Source organism: Phyllostomus hastatus, unplaced genomic scaffold (assembly GCF_019186645.2).
Source record: "Phyllostomus hastatus isolate PE091 unplaced genomic scaffold, TTU_PhHast_1.1 phas_contig_86, whole genome shotgun sequence".
In the NCBI taxonomy this organism is placed as follows: domain Eukaryota; kingdom Metazoa; phylum Chordata; class Mammalia; order Chiroptera; family Phyllostomidae; genus Phyllostomus; species Phyllostomus hastatus.
Genome location: NW_025333977.1, coordinates 90,414,334 through 90,430,647, shown reverse-complemented (window position 1 = coordinate 90,430,647; position 16,314 = coordinate 90,414,334). Strand labels below are relative to the sequence as shown.

Here is a 16,314-nt window from a genome sequence, read left to right as displayed (position 1 = left end):
AAAGATGGGAAGCCCCTTCTGGCCATGTCCCTCTGAACACGAGCCAAGTGGCAAGAGGAGGGAAAATACGGTTCTGGTCCTTCAACCCCCTCCTGCAGGAGTGAGGGGTTCCTTCAAAAGCACAGCCAAGATCTGTAGGTGATGACGGGACCACCCTAGTCTAGGGCAGGGTCCTGGGGTCTGAGTCCCCTGTGTGTCCCCACTCTCCACCCATGAGCCTGTGCCCCAGCCTGGCTCCCTCTTGCCTGCTATCCCAGTAAGCACTCTCTGTCCCATTACTGCCACCCCCGCCCGGCCGACTTACGGTGATCCTATTGCCTGTGTCCAGCCAGCTTCTGTACTGCCTGAGGACTCCACCCAGGAAAATAAGGCACCACAGGTTCCTATGACATTGCCCCAGGCTGGGAATGGCCTTTGTGTTCTTTTAGACTAGCCTCCAACTTTACAGAGAAGGGAATGCGTGGCCTGGAGACTTGATGTGACTTCTTCCAGGTTACACAGGTTAGCAGCAGTGAAGCCACACCAGCCTGAGTCCTGGGTTCTTCTTCTGGCCCCATAAGCCCTCCCAGGCAGCAGCTCGCACTGCCCTGGCTGCTGGAGCTGCCTAGGGGATGTGCCTGAGGGCCCCCGCTCCACGCACTCTAACCCAGTCTGCAGGCCCAGCTTGTTAATTTTATGCTTCATCAGTCGGCTGCTCCAGGAGCCTCCACTTACGGAGCTCCATACACATAGCCTGCTCTCTGCCACCTTGGCTGCTTATAGTCGACTTGTGTTGGATCTTTTTAATTTGTATTTTTTATTATGTAAGTAATGCACGACTACAAATCCTATTCTAAAAAGGTTCAAGCTCTAAACAAAATAAACAGATGACCTCTCTACCACCCCCCTCCTCCAAGGAAGGGCTGCTACGGCTCAGTGTCTCCCCTTTGGTTGGTTTTGCAGCATAAACCCAGCCTGCTCTACCCGGCCTAACGAAAAAAGAAAGTCCTGGTTCCTAGGAATCCCCTGATCTCAGCAGATCCTGTTTGGGAAGGGACTGAATGGAAAGGAGGAAGGTGTGGGAATCAGTGGCAGGGCAGAGCTGGAGATAGAACAAGCAATAAAACGGCGTATCCTTACCTTTCGGTCATCTTTGAAGACGTCAGCAGTGGCAGTGAAGTGTGGAATGACCTTCTTACAGTGTGGGCACCCTGCAAGAGAGGGAGAGAGAAGGCTGCACACGAGGGGTAGGCTGCAGACCCGGGAGCCCCTCTCCACCCAACAGACTGTAAAGGTTCATCTGACCCCCACCACCCGCACACCCCCATGTCAGAGTCCATGCATCAACTCTGCCCCTCAAACCACCGTCCTGCGTATCTGCTGTTGGCGTGAGGGCTGTGTAGGTGTCCCTGGGCAAGCGGCAGGCCGCCTGCGGCCCGGCACCTCCCACCCTACTCGCAGATTAAGGTCGACAGTTACCTCCCACAGAGGGCTGCCCTCTGGCTGGAAGAGCCCGGTACAGAGGGAGCTTTGGGCTCAGAAGAGGTGGATGTGCACTCAGGATTCTCTGAGCCTGTGACAAGGCCCTGTTCTCTTGCTCCAGTGACAAAGGCAAACCTCTCCGTTTCATGACTGAGAAAGTAGGACTGGGAGAGGCAGGGTGAGGGGGCACAGGAGCAACCACGCTGCTTGAGCCCCTGCCGCTCATGCTCCGGGGCCAACTCCCACATTCTCAGCAACCACTACCCTCATCCCAGACTGAGCAGCCAAACCAGGCCCTGTCTTCATGCTGTCCTTCAACCCTTCACTCTACAATCAACCTGAACCTTGGATCCAGACACGGGAAAGCCAAGGTCAGGCTGAGAGGAGGACAGGCTTCTCAGGGCCTACGTTCCAGACCCAGGAAGAGGCCCTTCAGAGCAGACGAGGACCTGTGGCTCCAGACGCCCTGGAGGGGACTGTGGTGTGCATACCACCCTGTCTCTCTTGTTCTCTGTGCCACCCTGTGCCCTCAGAGCCGGAGGGCAGCATCTCAGGCACAGGCTGGCACTTGTGTGGGGCCACTTTTTCATCCTGTCCCAGAGAACCCAGGGCAGCATCCACTGAAGACAGAGCCTGGGAAGCTGCAGGCTGCTGTGGTCCAGATCTGCTTTCTCAGCCCTTCCTTTGGCATCAGCAGATCAAAACCCAAGCCCACCCTCCCTCTCAATTGTTCCCCAGACACTGAACAGAACTGCCAAGAGAACAGAACTGCTTTCAGGGGAAGATTCCTCTGACTGTGGTAATTAATTCTCATCAAAACACAGGTTCGGGAGGCCAGATGCCCTGTGGGGAGGCCTGGCTCCAGCCAGCTGCCGGACAAACGGCCAGGCCAGCCCTCCAGCCCCCCTTGGCCTGGGGAAGCCAAGGCGGTGACAGAATGGCTTTGCTCATCTGCTTTCTCTCTTAAAAGTAAGATAATAATGATTGGCATTTCAAAGGGTTTTGTGAAACCGAATTAAGACTAAGCTACGACTTCAGATTAAAGTCGGCAGTTGAACAGGCTCCTGAGACGGGCGGGACCACCCATCTGGCCTGGCCGGCAGACCGGCTGGCGGGCCCCAGCACGGTGTGGACCGTGGTGGGGAGGGGGCCTAAAGGGATTTCCATCGTCTAAGTTAGGGGTAGAGGAGAAAGACAGGCTGGCTGTGGGCTATATCAGAACTAAGTGCGCCTAGCACAGCCTAACTCACAGCAGATACTAACAGACGTTTTTTATTGCCTCAGTGGCAATTACAAGAACACTTCACTAATGTCCTCACAGAAAGAAGAAGAGCTCAAATTCAAGAAAATTTCACACTAGGGAGAGTGGGATGTGCGTGCTGGCTGACAAGGCTCGCCAGAGCCTGCCCTAGGTTACCGACAGGCCCCCCGTGAGTGGCATGGATGCCCACTGATAGCATCAGGCTGCCAGAAATACGCTGCCCTCTTCCCCCAGAGCTGGCATCGCTGACTTTTCCTTTCTAACCCCTTTGCTACTGAAAGTATAAGAGTAACTGTCAGCCTAGTGCAAACTCCTGTTAGTGTCAGTTTAAAGCGTTATGTCTCAGACTAATGGCCTCCTGTTGCATCAATTTTCTGATTATCCGAAAGCACAGCGAAAGACTAACTGGAAGGGAAGCTGTGCAAAAAAGGGCATAAACAAGTTGCCAAGAGGTGTCAGGTGGGCCAGAGAGGCATGATTTTTTAAATTTGGACTCTTTAAGAAAAGGCACCACCTCCTCGGAGCAGGAAACCGAAGGAACTCCCCGAAGTGGGGAGGCAGAAACAAAGACTGCGGACAGGACGGAAGGTCCAGTTTTAGAGACGCAGCCACACTGGCTTAACAAAGGGCAGCCGCCGTGGCCAGACCGCTCAGCAGGAGGTGGGGCTCGGAGCTGGGGAGAACTTCGAGACAGTGGGAGGGAGATCTGTGTGGGGACTGGGGAGGTGGGGGTGGGGGTGGGGGGCCGGGGGCAGAATAAGGAGGCCAGTTTTTGCTTTTTACTTGATATCTAACTTATCAGGTATTTGACCTTTTTGTAGTATTTAGAGTCTTTGTACATAAATATGTATTACTTCTATTGTTAAAGAAACTTTGAACATTTGTTTCTTTGGATAGTTCCTGCCACCCGCCAAGCAATACCTTCAACTCACTGATTGACCTGTCTTCAGAGTCAGCAGCACGGTTCAGAGACAGGAAAGGGCGGCAGGGAGATGGGAGGTCCTGGGCCACCAAGCCCATTGCCAGAAGTTGAGTCACTCAGAGACTTTAAGTTATCACTTGCCAGGGCCAACTGTGAGGCCCTGAGGCCCGGCAGGGACCACCTCCACCACACCTCCTTCACAGAGCTGGTATTTGAGGGAGGCCCTTAGCACCCCAGCAGGGTAGGAGTCCCCAGACCAGGGCCAGGGGGAAAGCAGGACATTTTGAGGGGAAAGTATTCAGTCGGGCTTTCTAAAGTCCACCCAGCAGCTGGTCAAGTGCTCCTACTTCTACAGCCAGGTTGTCACTTCTGCTGAGAAAGCCCTGAACCTCTGAACTGAATCTGTGACCAAGAAAAGGAGCACCAGGCTGCAGGAACAGCTCTGTCACTAACTTGCTTTGAGGAGAATCTCTTCGGTCTCAGTCCTGCATGCCCCCCACCACTCTGTCCAGAAGGATGCTGTTCATCTCTTAAAATTTCATCTTTCAAGTAAACTCTGAGGACAGACAAGGACAGTGAGAAGCTCTGTAAGGAACTGAGAAAGCAAAAGTCCCACTCAAAGGGATGCGCTGGCCTCCTGAGGGCAGTGTCTGAGGCTGGGGGATGGCGAGGCCAGGAGGCCATCCCTTCCAGGTGGTGAGCGCTGGGAGACACTATGAATCACTGACACTGGAAAAGTGGGGGCAGGAGGAGAACAAACAGGAGGGCTGGCTACAACCCAGCAGGCTTATGAGGGGCTTGAGCTGCCTGGCTTCTCTGAAGAGCACAGCTTTATTATCCCCACTCCATTAAGCTGAGCTGTAACCTGGGGGAGAGAGAGAAGGGCAACCTAAGAAGAGTGGGAAATTCAAGAGCCTTTCCCTTTAGGTATCAATTAACTTCAAAATGGGCATACACAAAACCTGAGGTCACAAACACAGTATGAGCAGGCATGCTACTTCCTCATCTCAAGCTTTGACAACAAGGAATGTGACTGCTTTACTGCAGCTTCAAGCCCAGTCAGTGGCTTCAAAGCCACATGGGAAGGCTGATTCCAAGTTGCTAAGTTCTAAGGTTTGAAGGTGAAGCCAGAATGGAGGGAGCCAAGAGGTGGAAGGAAGTGGCCAGGTGGGAGGCAGATATCCTGAAAGATTCCAGGAACATGCGGAGACTGAGTAATTCCACAGCAGGTCCCTGCACGACCAGAAGCAGAGGGCTGCAGGGCTGACGCGAGGCAGGCTTCCCAGGAGGAGGGCGAGGATCCGGCAGAGCTGACTGACAGAAGCAGGCTCTGGATTTGGAAGGACCTCAGCCAGGAATGAAACTGGAGTCTTGCTTACAGCCAAGATGAGCTGAAGGCCACCTGTAGATGCTCTGGTCCCAGGGGGATCTCGGTTTAGTCCAGCCCACCCCTCTACCTCACCCCTCTGTGAGCACCCCAGCCACTTACACGGGGCATAGAACATGACTAAGGTGTGTTTCTTCTTCTTCAGGGTCTCCCGGAAGTTGTCCCCCGTCAGGTGCAACACGCTGGTCTGCTGCTCTTCCCACGTGGGCTCTGGCGGCGGCGGGGCCTCGGGACTGCCGGGGGTGCAGGGGACACAATCGTAAGGAAAGGCTCGTGTACAGACGAGTGCTCCCACACCCACCTCCAACACCACCATGCGGGGAGCAAGAAAGAAAAACCACTTTGCACCCTTTCTGAAATTTAATTTAAAACCTCAGTTTAAACACGACAAAAATCTGTACCATCAGCAAGATATCTGACTCCCTCTGAAGAGCCTCACAAGAGGCCGTGTGAGGGCAGGGCAGACTCTCCAGGTGTGGGCTGTCATCTCCTTGCTGCGGGCACAGAAGCTCCTCCGCCGGGCTCCTCTCCCCGCCCCCCTTGTTTCTGCTGAGACCCTGAAGGGCCCTCACTATCTTCTGTTCCCGAGCCTTTGTTCTGGTGGAGAGAGCATGGGCCACGGAGTGTAGGGAGTTCTGGGTTCGAATCCAGATTACTTACCAACTGTGTGACCTTAGGTAAGTTACTAAACTCTGAGCTCCATTTTTGTTGTTGTTGCTGTTAAATGGGCACAACAACACTGACTTTCTGGGGTCTTTATAAGGAGCCAAGAGTGTATATAAAGCACCTAATCAGCCAAGCAACTAATAGTTGCTGAGAGCCTATATGCTGCAATAAATGACAGGTGTTCTATAAGTGTCTATAAATGCTCATTCTCTTTCTGTGTGCTGGTTCCCTCCACTCGGCCTCACAGCAGTCTTTCTGTGTCTTTCCAGGGTCTTTCAAGTGCCTATGTTGCCCTTGCCCCTTCTCCACAACCATACTTCTCTCTCCCATCTGCTGACAGGCAGCTCACTCAGCCCCCTCCCAGGAGGCGGATGCTGAGAGCCGCACATTCCTCGGTCCCTGGGTGAGCCGGAGGCCTCTTGGGCCAGGAACTGCAAGGGGACTGAGGTTCTCTGGGCTTGCAGGCTGCCAGGGGATGAACAGTGGCCACCCCCCACAAGATTCACATGTTGAAGTCCTAACCCCCCAGGACCTCAGGACTGACTGTATTTGGAGACAAGGTCTGTAGAGAAGTAATCAAGTTAGAGTGAGGTCACTGGGTGGGCCCTAACCCAACCTTACTGGTGTCAAGAAAGGAGAGGAAGACACAGACACAGAAGACACAGGAAGAAGACGGCCAAGGAGAGAGGTCTCAGAAGAAACTAACCCTGGAGACATTGGGACTTGAATTTCTGGTCTCCAGAATTGTGAGAAAATAAACTTCTGCTGTTAAGCCATCTGGGTCTGTGTCACTTGCTGTGGCAGCCCCAGCAGACTAGTAAGGAGGCTGCGGGAGCTCTTTGAATTCTTTATTCTACCCCAGAACCCCACAGGCAACACCGAGGGCACCACTGGAGGCCCAGCGAACCGCCAGCCAGCCGGGGTCCAAATGTGAAGAGCCGAGTGTTCCCGTCATGCATCCAAAGGGGATGGAACAGAATGCACCTGAGGAAACCTGGAGCTAAGACACTGGGAAGGGGGAGGGGTCCTCTAAAAAAAGAAACACAAGGCCTAGGAGCTGATGAAGTTGCATCCAGACAGGTTGCCTGCTGCAGGGGGGCACGTAGTGAGCACCCCAGGGGCAGTTTTAGGATTGGAGAAGTCAATCTGTCTTGGCTCCCGTGGCCCCAAGCCAAGGACAGCAGCGCCTAGGGTTTAATTCTCCTCCTCTAGGCTGCCTCTGGTAGCCGGCAGCCAGGAGTCAAGGGCACTATCAAGACCGTCAAGACTTACTTTTGCATCCACTCAATAAAGTTCTTCTTCGTTCTGAGCATGGGCACTGCATATTTCTCTCCGTTCTTAAAGTACTTCAGTGTAGGGAACTCGGAGATGTGGAATCTTTCTGCCAGGGCCTTGTTGACAGTGGCGTCGACAGCTGCAAGGACACCAGAGCTCTGGGATGGGGGAGAGGCCAACCATGCATGACAGCCTCAGACACGGTGCTGGCAGAACAGACGAGCCCAGACGCCAGCCCCCGCCCCACCTGGACCTGCTACAACTTCTCTGGGGGGTGGCTGGCCCCTGGGCTCACAAACCCCAGGGAATGATGGCACACTGGCACAGCCGCCATTTCTCATTTAGGGGCAAAGATGAGGCTTTTCAATCTGCTCCACCAACCAGGCTGGGTGGACTGTGGCTGTGCCCAAGAGTCGGGTCCCAGAGAAAAGAGGGAGAATCTTGGGGCTTCATACTCAGAGCCATGCCTGACAGAGGTTACATGGATAGGAATGGGAATGTGACCCCACTGTCTCTCTGCACCACGTCTCTCTCCATCCCTGGTAGGGGCCCCACCCGTCTGACTCAGACAAAGACATGTCTGCTCGGGGACACGGAGGTCCTACAGACCTCCAGGGGTGGGAGAGCCGCTGCAGAGCTGCAGGAAGTCACTGTATTGATTTACATCACTGACTCTTTAGACAAGAATGGTGGGGGGAGAGCAAGGCGCAATGCTTACGTCTGCTTCTCCGTGGAGGACTTCCGCGGCACTCTCAAACTCTGGCTTCATTTTCTTACAGTGCCCACACCCTGAGGGAAAAAAATCAAGAGAAACCATTACCATGGCGTGGAGGCTCCTGTCTCCTGCCGCTGCTTCTACAAGGCAGCTGGGCCCTATTCCCAAGGTGGGCAGGTACCCAGGAAAAAGAACGAGCACCAGCTCAGACAAAGAAATCTTTGGCTTAATCCACTGGGGAAGGTCCAGCCCCACTGAACCACCTATATCTCTTCTACTCATAAAATACTTCTCGTTCTTCTATCCCTATGGCATTTAATTCTGCACTGCCTTGAGACTGTCATATAGCTGTCTTCTGATATAGGAGCAGCCAGGGCATCTTTTTAAAACATAAATCAGATAAAAATTCCCAGTTAAATCTTTCCTATGGCAGGTACATCAAAATCCAAACCCCTTGCCCCAGCTGCCAGCCCCACACCATCTGGCCCCTCCAACCTCGTCCCCCTCCTGCAGCCCCGGCCCTCTTCTGGTTCTCCAGTCACACCCAGCTCATTTCCACCTCAGGGTCTTAACAGTTGCCTGGAACACGGGCTCCCCCAGGCCTCAACATAGCTTGCCCCCTAATTTCAGTCACACTTCACTACAAATTTCACCTCTACAGAGAAATTCCCTGGCCACAGAATCCAAAAGAGCCTCACTCCATCATGATCTCTTCCAATATCCTATTTACTTTCTCAAGCAAACTCAAAAGAGCTGGGATACCTTGCTTGTTCTCTGTCTATCCCCACAACTGGACCGTGAGCTCTAGATAGGCTTAGCTGTCTGTCTAGCTCACCACCACACCCCTGGTGTTGAGGGTGGTGTTCCACACACTGAACAAATAAACCACATGGTTGTATTGTTCAGGTTTACACCTGTGATCACAAGATGTAACTGGACTAAATTCTTTTGGAGCAAGTTGTGCCTTGCACCAAAACAGCCGCTCGTTTGACTGACCACCTCTATTTAATGTAACTGGCAGCCAAGGCAGTTTCTGTGCACGCACTTCTCCCACCACCACACATACACTCCCCTGCTCCTTACTAGGTCTAAAAAGCCTCTAGAAATCTCCAGCACCCATGGCTGTTGGTCTAAACTTTCCCACACATACCCTAGGGTTCTCTTGAAACTGCTACAGTTTTTACTTCTAGCATCAATTCCCTCTGCCCCCTGAACGAGATACTAAGGCCAAGCAACAAATTTCTGTAAACAGAGTTTATGATGAGGAGACTGGCCAGGCCCCGGGGAGGAGAAAGATCTGTCCAAGCAAATATCTCCTTTACTGGTGTCCTGAGAGCCATGGGTCCTGGTCAGTGTGGACCTTGACCCCAGCTCCAGCTTCCTGGGCCTGGCCCTCAGGATATTCTGGCTGCGGGACAGCCAGGGGAGGAGGGCTATACTTGGGAGCAGGACTCTAGCCCACTGCGTTTTAGTGTCGTGATTGTGATTTGACAGGCCATTAAGTTTTACTGCCAAACTTCCTTGTTGGGTTTTTATCCTCTGTGTAAGTGTGCTTACGCTGGTCTTCATGATACGGCACAGAGGCTACGCATCAATTCCTCAATCACACTCTTTTCTGGCTGTAGGAACGTTTGCCTCCCATCAACCCCAAGCCTTCAGATTCCCCTGGACTCCATTATCTTCAATTACACTTATAATTTTACTACAAACCAGCCATGGAGACCTTCCTGGATCTTGGAGCCAGAATTTTCCAGAGGACCAGATTAATTTGGAAAGCTCCCTGGTACCTGGGACTCTCGAGGAGCCTGGGTTTTCCTATCCACATTCCTGCTGCCTTGCCTGGACCTTGGCTTGGGGCATGCCAAGGAGGTGGGGCTCCCGCAGATGCTAGCAGAAACACTGCTGTCTTAACACCAGATTGCCCCTCCCCAGACACCTCAGAGCTTTTCTGAAGCTTCTAGGTGTACAAGGGGGGACCCCCAAAAAACCAGAATTATCTTCTGGAGCGCGAGCCCCTTGTAGTACAGGCTTCCCCACTAGGTGAGTGTTCTAGGAGCCCATCTGTGTCATGGTACTAGCTGGCATTTTTGTGAGAGACTGCATTTGGATTCAGTGAATATTTTTTGAAGATTCTTTAAGCACGTCTGCCCATTTCATGATGGGTGACTTACAAGTGCACCTGCCCACACCACACGGGGTGTTCCTAAAACGGAACACCCTCCCTATTCACCTGATCTCGCCCCGAGTGACTTCTGTTTCCCTAGATGAAAAAAATCCTCAAAGGGAAATGTTTTTGCAGATGTGGAAGATGTGAAACAAAAAAATGCAAAAACACTAAAAGGCATCAAAATCAATGAGTTCAAAACTGTTTTGAGCCCTGGAAAAAATGTCCTGATAGGTGTATTACATCAAATGGAGAGTACTTTGAAGGTGACTGGAGTTTAAACAGGTAAGAATAAATACACAATTTTTTATAAATAAATTCTGGGTTTTTTGGGGTCTCCCCTCACATACACACTGAGGCTGACTTGTAGAAGCTCACATACTGATGGATGCTTCCATCCATCACATGGCCCTCTTCTTGTGCAAAGAAAGATTCAGGTTTTTTTCTTCCTTTATGTTAGTGTAAAATGTGAATAACAAGCTTTACAAATTTTTCTTCCAGGCTTCTATCTTGAGGAAATAGTCTGACATGCAGACAAATATCCGTGTATGAAAATGTGCCGTGCAGCATATCTGCAATGGGGAAGTAGGGCGAACAACTCCAATCTGCACACTGCGATGCCGGAATTCATGGTGCCGTCACACAATGGGGTATTGTGTGACCTCGAAGATCACGTACTAAAAAGCATTTTTAATAACATTAAGTAAATATGCATAATTTTTTAAAAAATGAAAAAAGAAAAAGATTCACAGAAAAAGGGACTTAAAGAAGTAAAATTAAATCTCTTCCTTCCACTTGGTCCAATAAGCAAATGAAAAATCCAGATGAATTAAAGAATGAAATATAAAACCAAAAATATCATAACAAAATATAGTGCACTATTTTTATATCTAAGGGGTGGATGTCCCAAATAACCCACGAATCCCAGTGGTCAGGATGGGAAGAGGCAGGCTTGCAGAAGGCTTGGTGGTGAGGCTGTGGCCTCTAGAACTGCACGGATTTTAATCCTGGCTCCCTTTTCAGGCTATGAGGTCTTTGGCAGGTTTCTTGACCTCTTCGGGCCTCCCCTTCCTAAGCTGTAAAATGGAAATAACCTTGATATATGCCTCACGGGTTTTGTTCTGCATATTAAAGGAGTTAACACATGGAAAGTGCTTAGAACAATGCCTGATCCAGAGTACTCAAAAAATATTCTAGCTCTTACATATCTACTAAAAATGTAAATTGTTTATACAATGAAAGGCACCAAAAGGGAAGTTAAAGCGACAGATTAACAGAGAACACCTGGAACATGGCTAAGAGATAAAGATAAATATCCGTAACTACAGAGTCCTAGGTCAAGAAGGAAAAAACCCAAACTACCCAGTAGAAAAATGGGCAAAGAGTATGAACAGGTAGTTCACAGAAGAAATGAGGAAAGCTGATTATCACAAGAAAAGATTCCCAACTTCCCTGGGGGCCAGAGAGCTGAAGACAATGGCCCTTTTGCCCAGGGCAGGGACAGGAAAGGCTGACAGCACCCAGGGCTGGCATTGAGGCCGGCCCTGCCACACACGGCCAAGTGTGGTGCCACCTTTCTGGAGGGCAAGGTGGCAGATATGCTGAAGCTCAAGCACATTTACCCCATGGCCCTGCAACTGCACTTTCAGAAATCAGCCATAAATATTTAGACATGGTCCCAAATATGTACATTTACACTCTCGTTGCAATGTTTGAACAGCGAAAGGCTGGAGACCAATGTCCATCATCAGGGAACGATTTATTGTACAGTTTATGGCATCTCCAAATTATAAAACACTATTCAGTATTTGAAAAGATTGAGGGAGATTTATATGCCAACACCGACATTTACATGAAAACATCTTTGAAATCTACTGGTAAGTGAACAAAAGCATATCACAAAAAAATGGACAGGCAGTGACTGTGTTTACATGAAAAATGACGCCCCTGTCATGCAGGTGGAGGCACAGGGGAAGGGCATACCAACTCGACAGTGGTCGCCCCTGGGGGGAGCATGGCTGGGGGACACTGTGCTTCTCTGGGCCCCTTGAACCTTGCACTGCCAACAACACGGGTATTGTTCAGATTGTTCTTACGTTATGTATGTGATTGAAAAATAAAAGTAATTGCATGGAGTTCTATGGCATGAAAGCTATACAAATCTGTACACGTGTCAGGAAAAGTCAGTTGAACTGGATGCTATTGTAACAAATAAAAGTTAAAAACAGGGGAAATAAACAGGGGAAATAAAAAGAAACTAGTAAGGATGATGCCAAAAAGTGAAAAGTGGTTCCTTCTGCATCATGGGATTACAGGTTGTTTTCTCCTTAACCATTTATTTTCTCTGTACCTTCCAGATTTTCTACAAAGATCACATGTACCTTTGAGAATAAGAATGAAATACAGAAAGAGAAAGTCTGGACTCAGGCAGGGACCTGTCACCCCATGGCCAGCCCAGCTTCTGGAGCACGGGCTGGGCACGGCAGCCCCTGGCACAGCACAGACTGCTGGTGGCCGGCTGTGGCAGAGAGAGCATCTCCTGGGGCCTGTTTCTAAGGGGGAGGACAAGGGCAGGGCTCTGGGGAGGGGGTGGCAAGTGGGGCTCTGGTTCTCCAGAGTTTCTTGGATTCCCTGCCTGCTCCTCAATGACACCCTTCCTGGGAACTCTCACTTTGCTCCTTTTACCAGCCCCTCGCTGGGACGCTCACTCCGGTATCAGTGTTAAGGCATTGAGTCCTTCCCTGGCCTGACGCAGGGCTGGAGTCACACGGACCAGGAGGAGCAGCTGGATGCTACTGCAGCAGGACAGATGAGGGCAGGAGATGAGTGACAAAAATAATCTGATCTCTCATTCAGAAGGCTGCAAAAAGGAGTGAAAGGTACCACAGAGGGACAGAAAATGTCTTGCTGCCACGCCCTTTCCAGCCCCATCTTTGTCCTCTGTGGGACGGGAGAGCTGGGCCTGGGGCTGCAGCCTCCCACATCCACCCAGGCACCCCCTGGAGATGGATGGAAAAGGAGAAAGTGCTGAGCAGTGGAGACGCTGCTGCCAAAGCTGGGGCCCAGGTTCAGTGCCCATGCCCCTCTCTGCGACCACTGCCAAGCTTGGACTGTCCTCCCACAAGGGTGGGGCCCGCGGGGGAAACCTCCTTTAAATCTCAGGTCCTCCTGCTCCCCCGTGTGACCTGGGACAGGACTGGAGCCAACCTACGTGCAGGGCCCCAGCACTGGGGCTGAGCCTATGCTTATTTGCTCAGTGCCAACTCAGATGTCAGATGTAGAGGCTGCTGAAGAAACTCCAGCTGGGAGAGGAAAGAAAGCAAGTGAGGAGGTGCAGGGAGAGGCTGAGGGTGGAAGTGAGTGGCAGGAAACCTGGGAAGGAGAATAAAGAAGCAGGAAGCCAGCACGGTGTTTGATAATTATAACAGCCAGGGCCCGTGGCCTTTCCTGCCGAGAACCTAGGAGTGTGGCACCGCAGGCATCCACAAAGGTCCAGGCAGAGGACCAGCAACTCGCCCTGGAACCTGCAGGTGCCAGGGAGCACCACCGGGCACCACACAGGTCAGGAGGCAGGCTGAAGGCCCCAACTGTTCCGGCCTTTCAGAGCCATGTAGGAAAGAAACAAACATGAAGCACTTGCTCTGTGCACAGAAATAACCCTGCAGAGACAGACCACGGCTCTTCTGGGAGCCAGTGTCAGGAACCACGTTAATCTTCTTCTCTATACTTTCCTATATTAACCCTTGATAAAACATACATGCCTTCCCTTTTAAGCAGCAAAAATTAATACACCATAAAAATTAATAGCCTTTTGGTTTCAGCCCCACTCTTTTAGTCCATTGGAATCCTTTCAAATGTTGGTGCAGCTGGTCAGTGTTCCCTCTAGCTATCCTTTTTCAACTCTAACCCTCCCAGATTTGAAAGTATACCTTGCTTTTTATAGTTATAACAAAACTGCTGATTAAAAAAAAGGAAGCGCCCTCTAGACAGAACCAGCCCAGACTCACGGTGAGAGCACCAAGGGGGTGTCCCCCCTCCCGGTGGCCCATGCTGCCACGTTCTCCCCATCCCAGAAAACCGCAGCACACTTTTGATCAAAGAAAGACATGCCAATTCATCAACCTTGTAGCCCTGCCCCAGGAAACAAACCAAGGCCCTGACCAGAGTGGCTCAGTTTGGTTCCCAGCCAGGGCACATGCCGGGGTTGAGGGCTCGGTCCTCAGTCAGGGTGCGTGCAAGAGGCATCGACTGATGTTCCTCTCTCTTTCTCCCTCCCTTCACCTCTCTCTAAAAAACAAATAAGTAAATAAATAATATTAAAAAAAACCATACCAAGGGCTTTGGCAATCCGTAGTAGAATCTACGGTCTTCTGTGCTGACAGACCCAACCTGTCTTCCCAAGTCTCCAAATGGCCTGTTTCTAAACCACGCCCTATTGGGTCTGGGCCTGACCCCTGTAATATTATGATTTCCAGGCTTCTCCTCCGCTACACTTGGCAAACCTGCACAGCACTGCCAGTCTCTAGACTCCTGACATTTGTCCTTTATTCCGGGACCCTCAGACACCCCAGAAGAGGTTTCCTGATCACTGTGGGTTCTCTGGAGCAGCTGGCAGGATACACAGCCAGGCAGCCAGGAGCTCTCTGCTTTCAGTTCACCCTCCTGGTCTCTGGATTCTCTTTAAACCAGGTGCACTCATCCCTTTCCAGGTGGCAGACTGCACTCCTAGATAAGGAAGAAGGATGTGCAGAGGGATTAGTGGATGCAGAGCCACTCCCACTCTGACAGGCCGTTATTCAGGAAGCTTCAAGGCTCACTTTGTCCCAGCCTTCTCACCATGCCGGTCCCACAACACACACCCTCGCAGAGCTAGGGCCTGGCAGACTCCTCATCGAAGAAGGCAGGGTCCCTGCCTGGCAGACGCCCACCGAGAGGAGCCTCTGACAGCTCCATTTGCTAGGCTGGAATTCAGAGCCCCTCAGCAGAGCCCTACAAGACCAGTGTATTATTCATAGTATCCATTAATAATGACTAATGGGGAAAACAAAAGCTGCCATCTGGTTTCCCGTTCTCATTCTCTGATTTCTAATTTAGTTCTAGAACAACTTCATTTGTTCATTTTCCCATTCTGTAAGCCCTTACTCTATTCTATGCCCATGGGTGAGCTGGGCTGGGGGCAGGGGTAATGAGTGATCTCCTGTTGATCCAAGGGAACAGAATGCATTATGAGGAGGAGGGGAAAGGAGGGACCCTAAAGTCAGGATCCTGGCCCCAACACCCTACGAGCATCAGCTACTACAATGGATTGCTCACAAACTGAGACTACAAAAGAGAACACACAAAACATGTCTAGTTTGTAACCAGGGCTGTTAAAAGGAAAGTGCTTAATAAACGATTCTTAAAATGATTCCAATCTATCTGGTGCACAGTTTTGGATTTACAGCAGTGGTCTCCAACCTTTTTGGCACTGGGGGCTGATTTCATCGAAGACAATTATTCCACAGACCAGGGATGTGGGGGCGGGGAGGGGATGACTTTATAGCCTGCCACTAGATGCAGGTTAACTGTCACTGGCCACTCACTGATGGGATTTTGATACAAGTCTGCAAGCAACTCATTTGTTACGGTCTCTGTGCAGTCGAACCTCCTGCTAATGATAACCTGTAATTGCAGGCACTCCCCAGCACTAGCATCACCGCCTCAGCTCCACCTGAGATCATCAGGCATTAGATTCTCATAAGGAGCGCACAGCCTAGCTCCCTGGAGTGCACGGTTCACAGTAGGGTTGGTGCTCCTATGAGAATCTAATGCCGCTCTGATCTGACGGGAGGAGGAGCTCAGGCAGTAATGTGAGTGATGGGGAGCGGCTGTAAATACAGATGAAGCTGCGCTCTCGCTGGTTAGCCTGCTGCTTACCTCCTGCTGTGCAGCCGCGTTCCTAATAGGCCACTTGCCGGTACCAGCCCCTGGCCTGGGGGTTGGGGCACCCTGATTTATAGGATTCATCAAAGGGACATCTACTCTTCACACTGTGATGCCTAAACCACAAAGCACTGCTTAAGCCACTCTGCACTCTTCCCAAAGTCAGGTGGGCTTTCTTCACACACACCGGAAGGACGGACACACAGGGGTGAAGTTCCCAGGGAAGATCTAAAAACAGCCAGCCTGCATCTGCCTTCACTGAAGGGGTAAGGATGCAGGCAGGGTGGTTTCAGCTCCTGATTCAATATCACTTCCTGCAAGACTTGCTTCTGTCAGCAACTCGGAGACCGGCCGGGAGGGCACAGCCCGGCTAGTGAGAGCGCTGCAGTGGCACCCGGTGGGCTGCACTCCAGGCACCTCCGGCCTCAGGGGCGCCCTCACTGTGGCTATAGCAGGGCAGGGGGTGACCTGCTCCTAAGGCTCTGCCATTGTCCTTAATCAGGAGGCTTTTTGAAATTTGGTTTTTGTTTGGTCAATTTTC

General features: G+C 51.2%; 1 protein-coding gene across 1 annotated transcript in view; it reads right to left on the bottom strand.

Moving 5' to 3' along the window:
* The window catches only part of PDIA5 (protein disulfide isomerase family A member 5), an 88,719-nt gene that overhangs the window by 6,235 nt on the left and 66,170 nt on the right, over positions 1-16,314 (bottom strand). The window contains exons 12-15 of the mRNA XM_045851351.1: positions 7,691-7,761; positions 6,970-7,130; positions 5,134-5,264; positions 1,120-1,190 (exon numbers count right to left, since the gene is read on the bottom strand). Of these exons, the coding sequence (XP_045707307.1) occupies positions 1,120-1,190; positions 5,134-5,264; positions 6,970-7,130; positions 7,691-7,761 (434 nt within the window). The remainder of the gene's footprint in view (positions 1-1,119; positions 1,191-5,133; positions 5,265-6,969; positions 7,131-7,690; positions 7,762-16,314) is intronic.